At 37.6% G+C, this 21,634-nt stretch overlaps 1 protein-coding gene across 7 annotated transcripts in view; it reads right to left on the reverse strand.

The window, feature by feature from the left end:
- The window catches only part of STXBP4 (syntaxin binding protein 4), a 175,559-nt gene that overhangs the window by 73,364 nt on the left and 80,561 nt on the right, over nt 1-21,634 (reverse strand). For all 7 annotated transcript variants that reach the window (XM_032319773.1, XM_032319771.1, XM_032319769.1 and 4 more), the window contains 4 exons: nt 14,341-14,517; nt 6,657-6,773; nt 6,125-6,174; nt 3,739-3,872 (listed from right to left, as the gene is read on the reverse strand). In XM_032319773.1, the coding sequence (XP_032175664.1) occupies nt 3,739-3,872; nt 6,125-6,174; nt 6,657-6,773; nt 14,341-14,517 (478 nt within the window). The remainder of the gene's footprint in view (nt 1-3,738; nt 3,873-6,124; nt 6,175-6,656; nt 6,774-14,340; nt 14,518-21,634) is intronic.

Genomic DNA, 21,634 nt, shown 5'->3' on the forward strand with positions numbered 1-21,634 from the left:
AACAGCCCAGTTACCGCCTCGCCAGTCGTTGGCTTTATTCATTACCCCTTCAAATCAGAATGCATTAAGGACTGACCTCCTGCCACAGTGACCTCCAGTTACTCCCACAATCACCACTATTGTTCAGCAGGGGGGCTAACAAGTTGGTGGTTCGTGTTTTCACTGTATGTGGTCCTACCTGTCCTATCGAAAACTTTTTGGGATTTGCCTGTACGGCTATTGCTTTTGAAGATTTTTTACTCTATTTTTACACTACATTTATCATTTCTTTGGGAATTTTGAAGGAACTCAGATGCCTGGGATTGGCTGCCAATTTATCAGGAAGTCAATAAGTTCTTATTAAAGATCTCCTACGGAATATCTGGCCAGATATTATTTTATTATGCATTTTAAAAACAGAACTGCAGGGGCACCTGGGTGGCTCTATTGCTAAGCGTCTGCCTTCAGCTCAGGTCAGGATCCCAGGGTCCTGGGATAGAGCCCCACACTGAGCTCCCTGCTCTGCAGGCTTCTACTTCTCCCTCTGCTACTCCCCCTGCTTGTTCCCTCTCTGTCAAATAAATAAATAAAATCTTAAAAAAAAAAAAAAAGAACTGCTTCTTCCTGCTTTTGTTACAGAATTATTTTGTCAATCTAGATGTCGGCCGAAGACTGCAGTTCAAAACAAGTAGCTCTTTCAAATAAAGATTACACTAACACATTACGATACTGACTATGTAAATATTGATGGAGGGTTCCAATACCAATTGAAAAATGCCTATTTGTCTATATAACATTTCAGTGGAGGCAGTATAATGGAACACACCTAAGTTTTGTTATAGTTAGCAATAAACAACTGACACTTAACCACGGTTTCCTGTGATGGTTACATTCTAACTCAAAGTTGAAAGTAACATTAAATGTTATATATTAAGAAAAGCTCTCATCTACTCTATTTTCAAATGGCTCCAAACTAAGAGAAGATTTAGACAATAATTACTGGACGCCTGGGTGGCTCAGTGGGTTAAAGCCTCTGCCTTCGGCTCAGATCATGATTCCAGGGTCCTGTTACTGAGCCCTGCATCGGGCTCTCTGCTCAGCAGGGAGCCTGCTTCCCTTCCTCTCTCTCTGCCTGCCTCTCTGCCTACTTGTGATCTCTGTCGGTCAAACAAATAAATAAAAAATTTAAAAAAAAGATGTAGACAATAATTACTTAATACTCTGCACAGAGGAGAAAGTACATTTAAATGAGCTGCTTTAAATAATAGTAAGAATGTGGTACAGCATTAGCAGCACCAGCAGCAATGATGTCACTTGTGGAATATCTTCTACTACCCGGGTGCTTGTTTAGCCACTTCCCAAGTATCTCACTTGATCCCCCGATCCTGTCACTTCACATATTGTGAGCTCCACCTTTCACATGGTGAGAGAGAACCAGAGATGAAGTCATTTGCCCAGTGGAGTTGGCTGGCTAACTGGGATGATCCCTGGGGCACCTCTGGGGATCTGCAGGGCTTCTGCAGAGCAATGTTTACGTGGGTTCAGATTGGTCCTCTGGGCTGCCTCCAGGAGCCCCATCCTTCTCCATTGCTAAAGGCATCCTGACGAGAGCTGAAGTGCCAGGTTTGCAAGGCTATAGGAAGCACTGGTGTTCTCTACATTAAGACCCTACATCTTAAGTCGGGGTTTATGCGCACGCTGAAGAAGGATGCAAATGTGTGTGATTGCACATGTCCGGGAACAGGGCTTCTGTGAGATTTCAGTGGAGGCCACCATCCAAAAAAAGGTTCAGAATTACCTCCTACATATTCCCCAGGGACTGGTTTTAAGCTATAATACCCAAGAAATCTGATTCTCATTTCTGAGGAAATCCCATCGTATAACATCCCAGAGTGTACTTATGCTAAGAAGAAAGTAGAGGTAATTACCCAAGAGAAAATTCCAACTTGTTACTTGAGATAAGCAGACAGTCACACCAAAGGAAATGAGGTGAGAGACTGCAGTTGAATTATCTACCTCATGGTAGTGATTTTCTGCTTTTCATTACATACAGAAAAAACCTACTGCATAAAGAAAAAGAAAAACGAGCTGAGTTTATCTGAATTATCAAACATAAAAAGACAAGTCATAAAAATTATAAAAGGACTGGGAATATATGCCAATATTAGCAATTATATTTCTACATAGAAAGACAATGCAGAAACTATTGGCTAGTTTAAACAGCAGACTTGGTACAATCTTATGACAGATAAAAAGTGCAGATGGAATTTTTCACTTTTCTTCCAAAGAAGTTCTGCTGAATTTCAAATATTTTCTTTGAATAATCATGTTTGACAAATGTAAAGGTTAATGTTAGCGAGGTAATTAAAACTGATGATCGCAGTGTCCGCTGAGCTGTGTGTGTGTGTGTGCAGGTGTTTCCCTCCACTGTTCCCACCCTCACTTAAAAATGTCTAATATATAAAATTCTGAGTATACATATAATACATTAGAACTGATTATTTTCATCTACTCTGAAACCTACAGAATTTGTTTACATAAAGAGTTCTTATAGGGTTTTTGAAATATAATTTTTGATTTTTAAAAAATGTAATAGGTTACACAAAATTAAGAACAAAAGACCTCCCTGCAGAAATTGAGCAGATACTATTAGAGGCATGTCTTTCAAACCTCTTTTTGTGACATAGTTTTGAAGTTAAAAATTACCCCCAAAGGGTCTTTAAAAAGGAAGCCAAACCATTTGCTACTAGGACTTTACTCAAAACTTGGATACTTTGTTAACAAAGAATTTCATCGGTGCCTCTCCACACATATTTTTATATGTTCCCCAGCATAGGGAAGATTAAGAGTGGCAAACAGGGATCGTGGAATGGGAGAGGACAACCAGCAGACAGACTGACATCAAGGGAACAGACATAAGAACAAACAGACAAAAACGGAGACGAAATCCACGAAGAGCCAGAAGCGCTGGGAGGCAGGAGGAGGGAAGGATGGCACCGTCCAATCATGTAAGCTCTCCCCAGGGATCCCCCTGTGTGCTGGGTTGTGGGAAGTTACTTAGCCAGTTGCCCTGCTCCTCTTTCTGGCCCAGTGCTGACTCTGGGGGTGTCCAGTGACAGATCATGCAGTTCTTTTAAGAAAGGTATTCTCTTGGCCCTGGCTTAGGAGTAAATGCCTGAGCCAGCAGCTCTGATGAGGAGGGAACTGGTTCAGCTATTCCACAGCCCTTTAATTAATTACCCTGCCGACTGCCCAAGGGTCTGTTCCTAGTTTTCCCTGCCTGTGATCTGGAAGTTTTTTCATGGTTCTACTTAACTCACTGTTTCAGCAGTTTTGTTGTTCATCTTTATTGTGTTTTGGGGTCTTTTGCTCAGCTGGGCTGTACCTTCAATTTTATCCTATCTGTTGCATATTACTCAAAAATTCCTCAATGTGGGTTCTAATCTTTCAGGTTTCCAGTGCTGCCGTGGATTTATTTTTCTGTTCATTCTCTCACTTCAAAAAGACTTCGGATGGAAGTAGAGGTAATCAGCTATCTTCTCTTGGAAGCCACTTTAGGCACTTTAAATAAATATTCTCCCCCTACAATTAGTGTATTAAGATTGTTTTTTATCAATCAGCTATTAATTTTACTGTAGGCAAACCAACACATTTAACAAAATTAAACTGTCAAGCTTAAAATTTCTTTTTGTTCTGTTAAATAAATTACTAAAAAAAAAAAAAAAAAGAAAAGAAAGTGAAAAATTGCAGAAAACTTACAATCCATGTCAAGTATGGCCCGAACAGATTTAACGAGTTCCTTAGATTCAAGAGCTAGCATTGCTGGGATGTTACGTCCATTCCTTCCCAGTGGTGTAAGAGAAGTCTGAGAAGCTAACATGGCTCTTCTTTCACTGTGAGGGCAGTAACATAAAGTTGAACTTATCATTCAATAAATACCATCCATTTTGACTTAATCTGAATTCTTATGTATAAAAATATTTGTACTTCTGGGAATAGTGTTATAAAATGAAGTAATCACAAAACATTTGTTTTCAGTTCTTTATTATGTAAGAAAGACATATTTAAAGAATTAGATTGACCTCATAATAAGGAGGAATAAATCATTTGTTGGGCTTATTTTGTGAATTCTTATGTTACGCTAACATGATGTAGTCTTTAGTTTTGTAAAAATTCAAATGAAGCATTAAACAGAAGATAGAGTATATTAAAAAGACTGAGCCATGGGACGCCTGGGGGTTCAGTTGGTTAGGTCAATCATCTGCCTTTGGCTCAGGTCATGATCTTGGGGTCCTGGGATCAACATCCACATGGGGCTCCCTGCTCAGCGGGTAGCCTGTTTCTACCTGAGCCCTGTCGCTCCCACTGTTCGTGTTCTCTCTAAAAGAAATAAATAAAATCTTTAAAAAAAAAAAAAGACTGAATCATATTTTTCTAGAGTTTAAGTTTCCAAGATGTGGTGAAAATTTGCTTAATGTTTTTTAAGGTTACCCTTTTTTCTTGAACCAGTTTAAGGCAAGGGTAGGCTCTGGCTTTTAAAGATTTATTTATTTATTTGACAAACAGAGATCACAAGTAGGCAGAGAGACAGGCAGAGAGAGAGGAAGGAAGCAGGCTCCCTGCTGAGCAGAGCCCGATGCAGGGCTCAGTAACAGGACCCTGGAATCATGACCTGAGCCGAAGGCAGAGGCTTTAACCCACTGAGCCACCCAGGCACCCAGGCTTTGGCTTTTAAATAGTCATTTTTAACCTTCATATTTAATGCCAAAACTTCTGAAATATTATTCAAGGTCATGAGACTTGACGCTTGGGATGGGGGATATACCTAAACACACAAGGGGAATCTGCTTGCTAAGTATTTTAAATTCTTATTGAAAATAATTATCATGAAATTCACATAATTATCTTACATCATTAGCAGCATGGATAGCAATAAAATATCAGATTTTTCATTAGAATAAGGCATTACAATAAAATGAATTTAAAAATGTACTATTATCGCATAACATATGGAATAATCAAATTATTATGTTATACACCTGAAACTAATATACATTGTATGTCAACTATATTTCAATAATAAAATATTTTTAAAAGAATACTACCATAGACATTTTTCTAAAGTAAAAAAAAAATGCCATGTGAAACCCTAAAATATAATAAGAACACAATGATTCAACTTTATTTATTTATTAAAAAAAAGATTTTATTTATTTATTTGGCAGACAGAGATCACAAGTAGGCAGAGAGGCAGGCAGAGAGAGAGGAAGGAAGCAGGCTCCCTGCCGAGCAGAGAGTCCGATGCGGGGCTCAGTAACAGGACCCTGGAATCATGACCTGAGCCGAAGGCAGAGGCTTTAACCCACTGAGCCACCCATGTGCCCCATCAACTTCATTTATTAAACTGCTGTTTTTTTAGCAAAGGGCAGAGTTTTCCTGTTTCTGCAAGCCTTTATTGCTAGAAGTAGAAATACATTGCTAGTGGCAGCTATTATAAGATGAGGGAAAAACTTGCTTTGAAAATGTATAAACAGGAAACTTTCTTTTGTCTATTTTTCATTATGTATCAAAATGACCATAAACTTGCAGTATGAAATACATAAATCTTATTAGTAAGTTTGTAGCTCTTAGTAAGAAACTTTAAATTGGAAACAAACTGTGAATAATAACAAACCCAAGGTGTATCCTCCAAATGTATTCCTTTTATTTGTGTCTACTGAATGTTGAAAATGAAAGAAACTGATTGCATGAACATGTTTTATAAAATTCTGTTTGCCATAACAACTGATCTGCTGGCTTGAGACTGACCTTTCAAGTAATTTTTATTCATACATAGGATGCTTACAGAACTTCAAGGTAATCCCCATTTTTACAGAATTCCTGACAAAAACAATATAGGTGATTCCTACCTCAATTTTCAAGTTCTAGGTTATAATGACTGGCTAAATCCCTCCAGAAATTTTTTTACAGAGATGGGGTCAAAACAACATGTCCTTGTATCTATTTCCACAAAACATGAAAAAAACAGTATCCAGTAGGAGTTATGTTACATCTTAAGATTATTTAAGAGATTTTAGTATTTTAATCACAATTACCAAATGAAAAAGGTAATCATACTCTACAGAAAACACTTAAATATTCTTACCTTAAATTTGATAAAGGAGAAGTATTATCAGAAAATAATTCTTGAATAGTCTAGAGACAAGACAGTAAAGGAGATTTTAAGTTTGATATTTTTAGGATGTCTTTTCTTATTTAACTAATATTTATAACCTCCCCCCCTTCCCACTCCCAATTGATTAAAAGGTATTTCTATTACATGTGGGAAAAATCAATTACATTGACATGGATGTGTAATAACTATGGAAACATTTCTTTATAGGGTAAATATTTATCAAATAACATTTACATAGTATTAAGAGTTTTGAGAAAGTGTTCATTAAAACATAGTGTATATTTGGGATCATGCTATCCTATTAATTATTTCTCTTAACAATCTATTGGTTAGCTGGTCTTTTCATTATCTATGCAATTTTAAAACTGACTATAGGTTAGCATCATTATTTTGAGGCAGGGAATGTTTCAATAGCCACCAAACACTAGGACACTTGACTATATGTCAGTCATCTACAGATATCTTAAAAATGGACATAAAGTAATATAATGGGAAAGATTACCTCTACAAAATGAAGAAGCTTTTCAGTGGATGCCTCAAAAGCTTTTCGAGCCATTTCTGATTTTCGCAATTGGCAGTCGAGTACTGTAATTCTCTTTTTTAACTCCTGAACACTTTCCTGGACAGAGGTATTAAAAAGAAGGTTTTACTCATTTCTTTGATTTTTACATCAGTGGCTCCTATTTTCAGTTTTTAATAACTGATACCAACATTACCATATTATTTATTTTCTCTCACTGTATTATCTTCTGATCTGGGGAGACATTTAACTAATTGCATATTTAGAAGTTAAACTGCACAGGGATGCTGCAAATTTTATGAGATAAGCTGTAGATGACTTTGTTGATTCTTACAGTAAAATACATTTAAATTAAGTTTATCAGGTTTTTTTGTTTGTTTTGTTTTGTTTTGTTTTTTACAATATGCCTTGCCAACTGCTGACAGAAATTGCTACCAATGTGGTACAACGAAAATTGCTGAAGATATACATATATATTTAACGTAATATGTCCAATGTAAAGCTGAGCTGGCAAGGAAGTAAAGGAATCCCAAGGACAGTAAAGGAATTCCATGAAGACAAACAACAACAATGCTGGGTGAACTCAGTCATTAGAGTAAGCATGCAGTGCAGCATAAATTGTTCTGAGGGTACACCTTCAGGCACAGATGGCAAATCAGAGAACTTTAATGGGGAAACTGGAAAGAAACAAACCTTATAGAAGTAAATATATGATTTTGATTTTGCTTCTGGCAAGTGGGTTAAAAAAAGTCTCCCCTATAACTTCTAATCACAAGCCCCCACTCATGAAGGTTTGAGGTCATAATTTGTATTACCCATGTAAACTGTAAATTTGTAAGCTTAAATTTTAGTTTAAATAGTCCCAGATTGGTAGAAGCAAACACAAAACTTCCGTGGAGGGATATTTTCTAAACTCAGATCCCAAAGAATGTGTACATATAATGTGTCAAAAGAACATGACCTCAGGAGATAAGCTGAGATAAGGAGATAAGCTACCATGAATAAAAGCCAGCTGAAGGAAATAAGTTACAGACACATAAAGATAACTGATACTGTAATGATCAGATACAGACTAAAATGTTTAATGTCTTAAAAAATATGGAGGAATTTAAAACATAACAAAGGGAAAGGAAATTATAAAAATAGATCGATAGGACATAAAATAATGATTCTTAAAAATAAAAATATAATCAAAATTAAAAGATCATTTATGGGTTTAATATTCAATTAGATATAGCTGAAAAGAGAATGGGTAAACTGGAAGGCAGAGCCAAAGAAGGTTCTCATAATGTACCAGAAAAATAAAAATGGAAAATATAAAAGAAGGAGAAGCAAGGAAAATATAACTAGATGAAGATCTAGCATACACCCCATCTGAATTACACATGAGGGTTCAGAAAGAATGAAGGAGAAACTGCTCAGTATAATTTGGGGTTTTTCAGAAATAACAAAAGACACTGTTCCTCAGACCAGATTCCTCAGTGAATCTCAAACAACATAAATAAAAATAAGTCAATACATGACTCATAGTCAAACTGCTGAATACTGAAGATAAAAAGATTTGAAAATCATCTAGAAAGAAACAACAGACTGTAAACAAATAACAGATTGACTGCTGATACTGCAACCACGGAATAAAAACACTGAAAGAAATTAAATGCCAACTTACTTTAAATGTAGCAAAAATGTACTTCAAGAGCAAGAGTTCAATAAAGATGTTTTCAGACCGACAAAACTGAAGAGAATTTGTTACCAACAGATCCTCATTAAACACATTTCTAAAACATGTACTTCAGGATGGAAATAATTTTAGCAAGAAGGTCTGAGATGCAAAAAGAATGCTGAACATAAAAAATGGTAAACATGGGCATCTATTTAAATAAAGGGTGACGGCACAAAATGGACTGTAGTAGTGTCTAATTTATGGTGTTAAAAGTCAAGAAAGAACTAAAATGCTGACAAAAATAGAAATTAAGTAGGAAGGGATGATAGGATTTATGTTTTAAAGTGCTCATAATATTTAGAAAAAGGTGAAAGCTAGTGATTAGTTTTTATAGTTTATGTTAAAACAGAATGTTAACATTTCTAAGATAATCATTAAAACTTAGAAACGGAGCCCATACCTTCTGGCCTAGTGGAAGGAAATAAATGGAATGGGAATTGGGAAAACAGGAGAAATCTGAACCAATTGAAAAAAAAAAAAATGAACAGGGATGCCTGGGTGGCTCAGTGGGTTAAAGCCTCTGCCTTCGGCTCAGGTCATGATTCCAGGGTCCTGGGATCGAGCCCTGCATGGGGCTCTCTGCTCAGCAGGGAGCCTGCTTCCTCCTCTCTCTCTGCCTGCCTCTCTGCCTACTTGTGATCTCTGTCTGTCAAATAAATAAATAAATCTTTAAAACAAAACAAAACAAAACAAAAAGCGAACAGGTAAAAGATGACAACTAAAAAAATAATCAGAAAAACTCAGGACACATAAAATGCATAACTTAAAAGAGGGTAGAAATGAAGTCAAGTTCATTAGCAAACAAAAGAGTATAAATGGAAAGATTTTTTCAACTAACGGTCAAAAATCAGTAAGATGAGGAAAAAATTCAGATATATGTTGTTTTCCACACACACACAATTGAAACATAAGGACACTGCAAAATTAGAAGTAAAAGAAAGGAAAACACACACAGGTGAATACCAAAAAAAAAGCTGCTGTAACTATTTTAATATCAATCAAAAATAAATATTGGGGGGAAAAAAGATTGCTAAATTGAAGAGTCACAACATTCCATAAAGAACGATAATGTAATTCTAAGCTTGTCTGTTGCTAAAAATATTACTTCAAAATATATAAATTTTTTTAAAATGGAGATTTTAATGCACTTCTCTGACAAGGAAATTAAAATGATTAGAGAAGAACTAAACTCTACAGTTAATGACCCCAATCTAGTAGACTATAGAAAACGATACATCAAAAAACTGCAGAATTCCTTTCAAGCTCACTTTGAAATGTGTTAACACTGGTCACATAGTAAACCGTGAAGCAGCCATCAATAAATTTTAGAGTTAGTATGCTATAGACTAGAGTCTCTGGTCACAATGCAATTAACCTTTCTGTGCCTCACTGTGTTTATTAATAAAGACTCAATCATAAATAAATTTCCCCCAATTAATTATATATTTAATGCACTTTCAGTAAAAGTTCCAATAGTTTCTTTTTTTTTCCCTTTTGATTGAATATATAAGCCAAGTGTAAAATACATGTAAGAGATCAAAGGGTCATGTAGCCAACATACTTTTATTTATTTATTTATTTATTTATTTTTAAAGGTTTTATTTATTTATTTGACAGAGATCACAAGTAGGCAGAGAGGCAGGCAGAGACAGAGAGAGGGGGAAACAGGCTCCCTGCTGAGCAGAGAGCCCGATGCGGGGCTTGATCCCAGAACCCTGGGATCATGACCCCAGCCCAAGGCAGAGGCTTTAACCCACTGAGCCACCCAGGCACCCGACCAACATACTTTTAAAGAAAAAGAACTAGACAGGGTGATCAGATAATCAAGACTTACTCTAAAAGATATCATAACCAACACAGTGTATTATTGGCACAATAACATACAAATAAACCAAAGAAAGACAACAAAGGGCCCTCAGTAAGACAGACACACATGAAATCTTGATATGCGACAGAGCTGATTTGCAGATCAATCAGGAAACAAGAGACTTGAATAAATGGTGCTGGGATAGTTCATTCATTTAGAATAAAGTCAGAATAAAATGGATCCCCACCCATACATATGCCACAAAACCAATGACAGAAGGACCAAAACTTTAAAACTTTTATTTTTTAAAAGATTTTCTTTATTTATTTGAGAGAGAGAGAGAGAGAGAGACAGAGAGAGCATGTGCATGAGTGGGGGGCCGGGAGGGGCAGAGGGAAGAGCAGACTCCCCACTGAGCAGGGAGCTGACAAAGGGCTCAATCCCGGGACCCTGAGATCACGACCTGAGCTGAAGGCAGACACTTCACTGACTGAGCCACCCAGATGCCCCCCAAACTTTAAAACTTTGAGGGGCAAATATCAAAGGATATCTTTGGGAATGGAAGAGGTTCTAAAAAGACAGGAGGGAAAGCACTGACGATAAGTTCAACTATCTGAAAACCAATGTTTATCTTACCACTGGGGGAAAGGCAAGCCATAAATTTGAGAAAAGCCTTCAATAACATATAACTTAATATAGGGTTAGGAACTGGAACATATATGTACAATCACTACATATTAATACAAAAAGAATAACCCAATGGGGAAAAAATGGTTGAAAGTAACGAAGAGGCATTTCACAAAGAAATATAAATGCCTAACAAGTATATAAATATATGCTCAACTGGCTACCTGGGCCAGGGGGAAAAGCCCTGGTGTACAGCATCTGGGGGTGTAAATACCTCTTCCCTGGCTGATTTCAAGCTACCAACCTGATAGCGCTCAATATGCCATTAAGAAGAGATACCCACAATCGCCGACCATGAGCCAGTGCCAGCTGGTCCCAGTATGCCAGTGGCTTCAAGTCATTAGTAACCAGGGAAATCCAAATTAAACCACAATGAGATCTCCTTATCACACCTACCCAGCTTGATACAAATTAAAAGGAAATGAAAACGAAGTGTCGGCAAGGGTATGGGGTGAACGGTATCTCTCATTCACTACTGGTGGCAGTAAAAATTGGTCCGAAGGCTTTTAGACGCAATTAGGCATTACCCAGTAAAGTTCATCGATCATCGTTCAACCTAGCAGTTTCACTCGAAGATATGAACCCAAGACAAACTGTTACGCATGCGGAGCATGATGTTATGTACAAAAATATTTTTAGCAGCATCGTTCATAATAAAGAAAACAGAAACGGACTGTTCATCAAATACAGAATGGACCAAGATAACTGTAGTATTTCCAATTAAGGGAGTACAAAGATGTGATGAAAAAAAGAAGTGATGAAAATACATGAACTGGCTATAAATTTCAAATAGATGAATTGCGAAAATAAGAGGTTCAGTGGAAAAAGCAAGTAGGAAGAATACATGTAGAACATTTCTATTTATATAAAGTTGATGAGCAGGCAAGACTCAACAACATTAATTGTTAAGAGATATAAAGATATGTGGTAAAATTATTGAGAAAGTTGTTAATACTACATCTAGAAAAGCAGTTACTTCTGAGGGTGCGGGAGGGGAATGCCAACTGGGGAGGGACAATAGATCTTCAAAGGTATTGGCAATGTTTTACTTCCTAAGCTGCAGGTAAACAGAAAAAACAAAAACAAAAAAGGTAATTAAGTAAGTATAGAGATGAGATAAGGGAAGACTTACAGTGAAAAATAAAAACACTGTTACAAAAAGAACCTGTGTCTTAAAAATGAATCTTTGAATCCGAGTTCTGTAATATCTTGGTCCATGTCTCTTAAAGCAATCTCAAATAATTAAAAAAAAAAACAAACAACCAAAACACGATTCCTTCTCTTTCTCCACTGGCACTGAGTTTGGGAAATGTTGAGATGCTCTCAACTATCATTTTTTCTTTGGAAAATAAACAAACAGAGATGCCTGGGTGGCTCAGTCAAGTGTCTGCCTTTGGCTCAGGTCATGATCCCAGGACCATATTGGTCTCCTGCTCAATGGAAAGCCTACTTCTCCCTCTGACTGCAGTTCCCCCTGCATGTGTTCTCTTTCTCTCTCTCTCTCTGACAAATAAATAAATAAAATCTTAAAAAAAAAAAAAAAAAAGAAAAAGAAACAAAAGATTTTTTTTTTCTTAGATTTTATTTATCTGACAGACAGAGATCTTAAGTAGGTAGAGAGGCAGGCAGAGAGAGAGAGGAGGAAGCAGGCTCCCCGCTGAGCAGAGAGCCCGATACGGGGCTCGATCCCAGGACCCTGGGATCATGACCCAAGCCGAAGGCAGCGGCTTAACTACTGAGCCACCCAGGCGCCCCACAAAAGATTTTTTTTTCAGAGATAAGTTAAGGGCTTAGCTTAGAATCCTGTTACGAAGAATGGCATGAGACCCCATTATGTTGAAAAAGAGAAAACCTGAATTAATTATATTGCCAGACAACTTAGGACAAAAATGTGTCTCAGCTAGGAGTTGGGACAGAGAATTGCAAATAGCCTATGTTTAAAAAAAAAAAAAAAGAATAAATTCATGAGAACTCTTTGAATATTACCTAGAGAGTATTTTTAAAGACTGTTGAATATCCCTCCAAAAGTACATAGAGTTTTATATAAAACAGTACTTCTCAAATGTGTTTTTAATCCTTTTTAACAATTTCATTAATTTAATTAAAAAACTTTTTAAAGTGTTTAACGATTCATTAGTTATGTATAACACCCAGTACTCGTCCCAATATTGCAGCGACTTCAAGACACATCTCTAAAGGCAAGGGAAATGAAAGCAAAAATGAACTTTTGGGACTTCATGAAGATAAAAAACTTTTGCACAGCAAAGAAACAGTACTTTTGATATTTTGATAATTCCCAGAATTTTCAGAATCATGTTAAAGTTACTCACATGAAATAAGCATGTATCTCTGATTTCAGAATGTAAACACTGGGCCCAAAATAATAAATATATGTAATATTTTAAAGTATAGCTGCCTTTTCAAGTAATACGATTTTCCCTTGACCTTGTGTATTATCAAAGAGTGACAAGAACATCAGCTATCTTTTAGAATTGGTTTAAATGGGCAGATGTGAGAAATGTAATAGTGACTAATAGAGAGGACCAAAGAAAATTTCCGATTTTCTCCCGTATTTTACTTTTCTAAAAGTGGCTTCATTTCCACTTGGTATATTTAAGGTATTTACCTGTTTTATATTCATATAAAGAAACATGAAGTTTCACTTTATGAAGTTTCACTTTATGAAAGTGAAGTTTCAAATTCACTTTAAGTTTTCTTGAAAGTGTACTGGATTAGAGATATAAATACCTACTCTAAGTGAACTCGTTGAAAGTTATAAAACATCAATTTCAATTTACTTCATTTTCTATCTTGGTGAAATAAATGTCTACTACAGTTTTTGAAGACCTTTCAATGAATATAGTATGTATTATGTTATAAGAAAATCACAAACTAAAAAAATTCATATTAAAAAGAGATCACATTGCTTTCTGAACAGTATTTGGTATTTTGCTATTGAAATTGGAGCCTATTAAATTCACACTCCGTTTCTTTCTGTTAATTATCTTGGGCCCTGGGCAAAAATTATTTAACACTCACACTTCCTCGAGTGCTCTAATCAAAGAGCAAAACCCATCCCTCGACTCTTCTCCTCTCCTCCCCACCAGGCAAATTAGCAAGTTTAGGAACAAAAGGGGAAAACCAATGTCATCAATTAGATGTTAAATAGTTCCAGGACTTTATGCCTGAGCTGTACAATGTTGACCAATGACCCAAATCAGTTTGGGGCACATGCTATTTCAACCCCAAGCTATACGGATCAAGGGACACTCACAACCTTCGCAGGAGCCCTCCACCCCCATCCCATCAGGACACACCATCCTATCATTGAATAATAGAAGACAAACACTGACCTAGTTTAGAAGTGCAGATGAAAAGGAAATGAAAACAGGATACATGACAACGGCAAGGAAACCATGGTAACTAAAAGAGAGGACGGTTTGGCTTACTTTATTTTGGTCCGAATCATCAGCAAGCTGAGCCTTTAGATCTGTGACCTCGGCCTCTAACAGATGGATCACTTCTTCGTAGTCCATTTCCATCCTGTGTGCCTGGCGCTGTGCAGCCTCGGCAAGGTGGATTCGACTTCGCAGGGCTCTAGTTTCTTCAACCACAGCTTTGGCTTCCTGAGGATTTCAAAATTCAGACCGTTGGAAAAAAAAATGCCATGTTAAAAAACAGTTTGGCAAAACAGGTGGAACAAAATCTTTTACTTCCTCTGGAAGTTGTAATTCCCAAACTCAATCAATGGATACGTGTTCCTTACATCTCAATTTAAAACTCAGTATCCACCTTATCTTATGTAGAGCAAATGCTTGATCTTACTTTTCCTCTCTCGATTTCTTGGGTAGTTTTCAGTATGGAATCCCCAACTTCACACACCTAGCATAACATTTTGGAAATAAGGGAAGTAGAAGAGAACTGGAGAACAGAATTAAGAACAGGTTCAACAGACACAAAGAGTAGGCTTCCACAGAACTCCGGTGTGTGGTAGTGCTGATGCTCTAGGAAGAGTCTTGCAGCTTCAAAAATAGCTGAGAGATCTGTGGTGTTGTGGACTTCCTTGTGGTCCAAGCCCAGGATCCAAAGCTTATTTCTAGACATCAGTCTGTTTGTTACATCCCCCTTATGATTTACAATGGTAAGGCCTCTGGTATCCTGAGTCTCAACACATGAAAATCCTTTTGAAACCTCCTTTTTCCTTACCTCCCCCAACTCCCAAGTATATAATCAGACACCCCTCACAACCCCAGGGCAGAAGCTCTTTCTGCCCCCGGTTCCTGTCCCCATGCTTTAACAAAACCACCATTTTGCAACCCTTCTCTCTCTCTCAAAACAAACAAACAAAAAGCCAAAAGGTGGAATTCAGTAGCAAAACATCTTATTATTTCTATAGGGTGCAATGCTCACAAGACATTTATTAGACATGTTATGTCTTAGATGATTCATGTGTCTTTTCTCATTTAACCTTTAGAATAATATCAGAGAGAGTCATTATTAAAAACCATTTTATACATAATTAAACAGAGGCTCAGAGAGGTTACATATCCTGTCCAAGGACACAAAGCAGTGCCAGAGTTTAAATCCAGGTCGGCCGAACTCCAACATTAGTGCTCTTTTCACCATTTTACTTTGCTACTAAATGATGAAACAAATAAAACAAAACTATATACTAGCTACACTCTCCACCTTAGGAAGAAGATGGGGTGACCAAAAACGCATGCTCCCTCAAAATGTGCTTTGGTGTTAGGTCGACAGTCCCCTCCCCATGGACACCAATATAATTTAGCATGGCAGTTATTATACTATAAAACATTTATTTTCCTTTACTTGATGCAGAAACCTCGTTTTTCTACAATGAAACTTTCTGCTCCAATCGCCATGGCTAATCAAGTATGGCTATTTTAATTTTCTTGGGGCTATTATAGGATGCCTGCTTTTGAGTCTAAATGCATTTGAAATGAAGGGAGAGTTAGAACATGGACATATTTTTAAGGGTCAGTTTTTCACTCATACATTCAATAAATGGTTTTTTTTTTTTGAGATTTTATTTATTTACTTGACAGCGAGAGAGATCACAAGTAGGCAGAGAGGCAGGCAGAGATAGAGGAGGAAGCAGGCTCCCTGCTGAGCAGAGAGCCCGATGCAGGGCTCGATCCCAGGACCCTGAGATCATGACCTGAGCCGAAGGCAGAGGCTTAACGCACTGAGCCACCCAGGCGCCCCATTCAATAAATGTTTATTAAGTACTTGCTATGTGTCAGGTTCTGTTTCAGGTACTGAGGAGAGAGCACCTAACAAAACAGACAAAAAGTCCTCCCTCATGCCCTTTTCAGACCCGAATTTACATTATAGTTTGGGGAGATATATAGTAAATTAGGGATTATCAGTGAAGATCTCCCTGAGATTACATGTAATCAGAGATGTAATCAGAGACCTGCATGAAGCATGGAGCCATGAAGGTTTCCCAATGAGCTTTTTGTGGGGGGCAAAGAGAATAGTTTGTGCAAAGGCCCTGAGATGGAATTGTTTGTTCTATCTTTAGAGAACAGTGAGGAAGCCAGTGTGGCATTAAGTTGAGAGTGGTAAGAGACAGGCAGGAGGGACTCATAGGACACAAGGAGTGAGGTCAGGGATGAGGCTGGGGTGGAATGGCCGATCTTAAGAGGCTTTGTAGGCCATCATACAAACTTTGGTTTTACTCAGGGTGAGATGGGAAGTTACTGGAGGGTTTGGAGCAGAGAAATGATTACGATCTGATTTAAATTATAAGGGGATTAGTTTTGCTCTTGGGTTGAGAGAGCGCTGTAGGTGGGCCAAGGTGGAGCAGGGAGAAGGGGACAGGTGTAAAAACTATGGCTCGAACAAGGGTGACAGTGTTGGAGATGGTGTCAAGTGGTTAGATTCTTTTTTTTTTTTTTAAAAGATTTTATTTATTTATTTGACAGAGAGAGATCACAAGTAGGCAGAGAGGCAGGCAGAGAGAGAGAGGAGGAAGCAGGCTCCCCACTGAGCAGGGAGCCCGATGCGGGACTCGATCCCAGGACCCTGAGATCATGACCTGAGCCGAAGGCAGCGGCTTAACCCACTGAGCCACCCAGGCGCCCCTCAAGTGGTTAGATTCTAAATGTAGTTTGAAAGTACAGCTAACAGAAGACTTCATCATCACTAACAACATTTACTCAGCAGCTAGTGCATCTAGATCATCATATTATGTGATTTAAAAAAACATACAAAGGGGAAAAAGGATCCTTTCCTCTTCCTGGTTCCGTTCCGAACATGAAGTATGCCTTACGTAAGTGGAAGAACAGAGCAGGGCATGATAGACAAAGAGAACAATGTGAACAAAGGAAGAGAAGACAAGAAGGGATACATTTGAGAAATGGCACTAGATCTATTTTGACTGGAGTAGGTGCTTCCAGGGAGAACAATGGGAAAAAAAAAAGGCGGAGGAGAGACAGGGAAAGAGCCAGGCTTCGGTAGAAATGGCATGACCACCCAAAGGGCTTGTCTCAGGTAAATCTTAAGAACTTTTGAGCAGAAATTGATTTGAGATCAGAGTGCTTTAGAAAGCTAAACCTGACAGCAGGGCTCAGGACGGAGAGGTATGGCTGACCCACGGCCTCCTACACCTGATTCAAAGGGCTTGATTTCAGTCCCAGGAACAAAAGGTACAGCACGGGGAACAGAATTAATGGTATCACACCAGTGTTGCCTAGTGACAGACAGTAGCTATGCTTGTGGTGAGCATGGCATAACTGTAGTTGTTGAATCACTAGGCTGTACACCTGAAACAGAGGTAACATTGCGTGTCAACTCTACTCAGATCAAACAACAGCAAAAAACCCAAAGAACTTGATTTCCTTATCTTTAAACCCAGTGGTCTTCTCATCAAAGGGTACTGTTAGGAAGAAATACCTGGGGAAACAGAAGAATATTTACCAAGCCACATCATTTGGTTCAGGCCAGGTGACCACGTCACGAGTGTCACTGCTTGATCAACCCACATCAGGCTGTGGCTGTGTGTACAGGATGGAAATGGATGCCAGTGCCACTCTGCATGTTTTACACAGACCAGCTCAGCGGATCCGTACACTGCTGTGGGAGGCATGTCTATTCTTACACTCATTTAATAGGTGGAAGACTAAAGCACGAAAGGTCAAGGAAGTTGCTCAGAATCACAGACCTAAAAAGTGGCTGGACTGGGTTTTGAACCCAGGCAGTGCGCTCTCAAAGTTCATGCTCTTGGCTACAAAGCCATGCTGTCTGTTCAAACTCAGAAAATGATTTAAAAACACACACACACACAAAAACACTCATAGATGACAATATCAGCCCAACCCTACAGGAGCTTAGGATGTGGACATGACAATACACTAAAATATCTTCGAGGCTGCTTACACCACTCCCCATTTTCCATTCAATCAAGCTAGAAAAAAAATATCCTGCCGCTGAAGAGAAAGAGGAGGGGCAGAGAATGCTCCATAGCTGCAATGAATAATAACTAATTTGATGATTTATCTCCTTCACGCTCACTTCAAGCAGCTTTTATTCCTCTATAAAAACAGCATTTTTATTTTTGTTCAAAGAATGCTAGTTAATTAAATGAAGAATCTGGATGGAATATTTATACAGCCATGATAGTTCACTGATGGTAATACAGTGTGAAATGCGGTTGGGTGGTAAAAGATGCAGAGGTTTTGATGCTGAATAAATTCATGCTATTTCTTTTGTCAATGTATAACTGTCAGGTTGGTAAATGTGACCCCTTAGCAAAGTTCTAGCCCAATTCCCACTGAATGGCTGTTTAAAAGATTAGTGCATTGAAATGATGACTTTTAGAGGAAGCAGTAAAAAAAAGAGATAGCAGCAGTGTGCTGTATTTAGCAATGCAGGATCACATAAATCCATTTTTTCCTTTTCCTCCTGGGTCGTCTTCTAATAAATTACTGTAAAGCCTCCCATGTCAGTAACAATTGAGCCAGAATTTTCTGAGTACCTCACCATGAGCCCTAAATCCCATCGGGGTAGATGCTGCAGCCAGTTCATTGAATTATTTTGTATTAGGTAGAGATTAATTCAGCTTAGAAAGTTAGGAAATAAAAGAGAAACAAAGAGGCAACAGCAATCAGAAAAATCAACACAAGCATTACGTTTTTTCATACTGAGCAGAATGGGCATGGAGACTGGAAGGGAATCTTGAGTTATGAAGTCCAATCTCTGACTTGGCTTTTTTTTGTGTGTGACATTGAGGAAATACCTCCAACTCATACTGTCTCATTGTAAAATGAGGATTTTTTCACCTTACAATTTCACAATGAATCTTTGGGAAGGATCACACCAAACACTCCTTTGACAAAGGAGACAAAGGGTATTATCAACTCACACAAAGGGCAGTATAAGCTCAGACAAAAGACAATGTGCTGTGTGTTTTCCCACATACAGCATTTCTTCCCCACAAGGAACATGACATAGAAGAGAAAACCTGACTGTTACAATGAGCTGTACCTAGGTCAGAATCTTTGATCTGTGATTTTTTTTTTTCCTGGCTGTGTAATTCTCTAATGCTCTAAGAAACTCAGTTTGTTCAGTTGTATAATGGGAAATAACAATGCCTACTTTATAACATCAACTCTCACAGGAAGGTTAAAGAAACAATTACAGTTCTTGGTACAGTTCCTCTTTACTGCTTTTGAAAGATAGACATAATCCCCTATGTGATTAGAGAGTTAGACTAGACAATGTATTAAGGGCTTTCCTGAGGCAATCAATTAGTAATACCAGTTACTGAACTTTAGAGAAGTTGTTTGGGAACATAATAACATAATGTGCACAAGTCTTTTTAATGTTAGCAACAATTATGTAAAACCTTCTCTTCTTTAGTTATGAGTCGTAACGGCTCCCTAAAGTAGAAGGAAAAAGCATTAACAGCAGTTGCACGTTTGTAATTAGGCTAGTACATCCATATCAGTAACCTTCGAAATTCTGTAATTTTTAAGCTAATCAGTAAATCTTTCAAAATGTCAATGGCCAACTGGAGAAAAAAAGAGACTGCAAAGAGATATATGTCTTGGTATCATGTAACTTATGCTACCAAGCCCGAAAGAATACTTCTCTTATCAGCTTCCGACATTCACTCACTGGAGAACTCTTGTTGGTCCTGGTCCCACTACAGCTTGTGAGAAAAGATTAAGGGTTATTGCAGGAAAAAGGCTGTTGAAGGAAAAATGTTTAAAAGCAAGTTATGTAGAGGTTCCTTAACTTGTGTATCAGATTTATTAAAACGTGTATACTATTTCTCCCAATGGATCATCTCAAAGTAATTTGCAGGTATTCACGAATGAATCCCCAACTCATTCTGTAAGCATGGATGCACTTGGGGGAAGAAAATGAATTCATCGAAGTTTCTATGGGCCTCTGAAATGTGCTCTCTCCCCTCTCTTTCCTTGCCCTTCCTCCATGCATACATCCAGGCCACCAGCCCACCTGCAAGCCTAACCACTTACTAAGCACTGTGAAGTCTTCATTTATGATGTATTTGCAGCCACTCCTTAATCTGCATTCTTGTCACTGCATTACTGATTCACGTTCTCATCACCTCAATGTTAGGTACTATGAAAAGTCACATAAATGATCACCCTGCCTACTGTGTTTTTCACTCTCACGTATTCTGCATGCTTCTGAAGGACCAATTTTCCTAAAATACTGCTCAGGTAACCAACCCAAGATAACCTTAGATAACATCCTCAATATCCATACTTCAAGGCTTTCCACTATTTGTTCCAAATCTGTCTTCCTAGCTTTAGTACCCTCTTACATGATTACCATCCAATTACATGACTTGACAAATTTCCTTACACTGAACTCTCCTGCCTTGAGGACACTTTCCAGCACATTGTTTCCTCCACTTTACCCTTTTTTCTTCATTCGGTTCTTGTCTATCATTCAAAGCTACTTCAGATTTTACCTTCTCTGAGCAGCCAGACTACTTCAGCTTACAATGATTTTTTCTTATTTTTATCTTTTATAGTATCTGTTGTCTGTAATTAATCACATGCTTAGTATCTCCTACTCCTATCTTGATTTGTCATTAAAATGTTAAGTATTTTACTGCCTAACTTTCTAAAGCCAAAGAATCTTGACTGCCCAAATTAGAACACAAACTGAGAGTAAAACCCTATGGAATATGAACATAGGTGCTCCACTTACCATAAAAATGAGATACAACTGGACTGACGGTAAAAATGACAACTTTGTTTTGCATATATAGTAACCACCTTAGAGAATTTTATTAGGAAAGAAGCTTTCATAGAAAAGTTCATAAAATGTTTCAATTTTATAAGACTATTAGTAGGACTATATTTCATTTGAATAATTACAATAACAACCATAAACCATGCTATGAAAAGGACTTAATGAAAAGTAAATCATTTCATTATATTCTTTTTATATATAAATTTAAAAATCCTTTTATAGTATTTATCAAGCAAATGAGGTTACATTAAAACTATGTAGGACGAGGGACAGTTACACTTCACTGTGTTTGACAATTATTATTTCTTGGTTTTTTCATTACATAGATAATTATGTACACTAGTTTGTATTTCCCTACAAAGTACAGTTTTTCATCGCAAGCTAATATACGCTCTCAAGGACTATATAATGGTGAACATCCTTTCCCACCCCCCACATTCCTGCTTCCATGAATTACATAATTCTATGAATTACACACTTCTTTGTAAA

The sequence above is a fragment of the Mustela erminea genome, chromosome 18 (assembly GCF_009829155.1).
Source record: "Mustela erminea isolate mMusErm1 chromosome 18, mMusErm1.Pri, whole genome shotgun sequence".
Taxonomy (NCBI): Eukaryota; Metazoa; Chordata; class Mammalia; order Carnivora; family Mustelidae; genus Mustela; species Mustela erminea.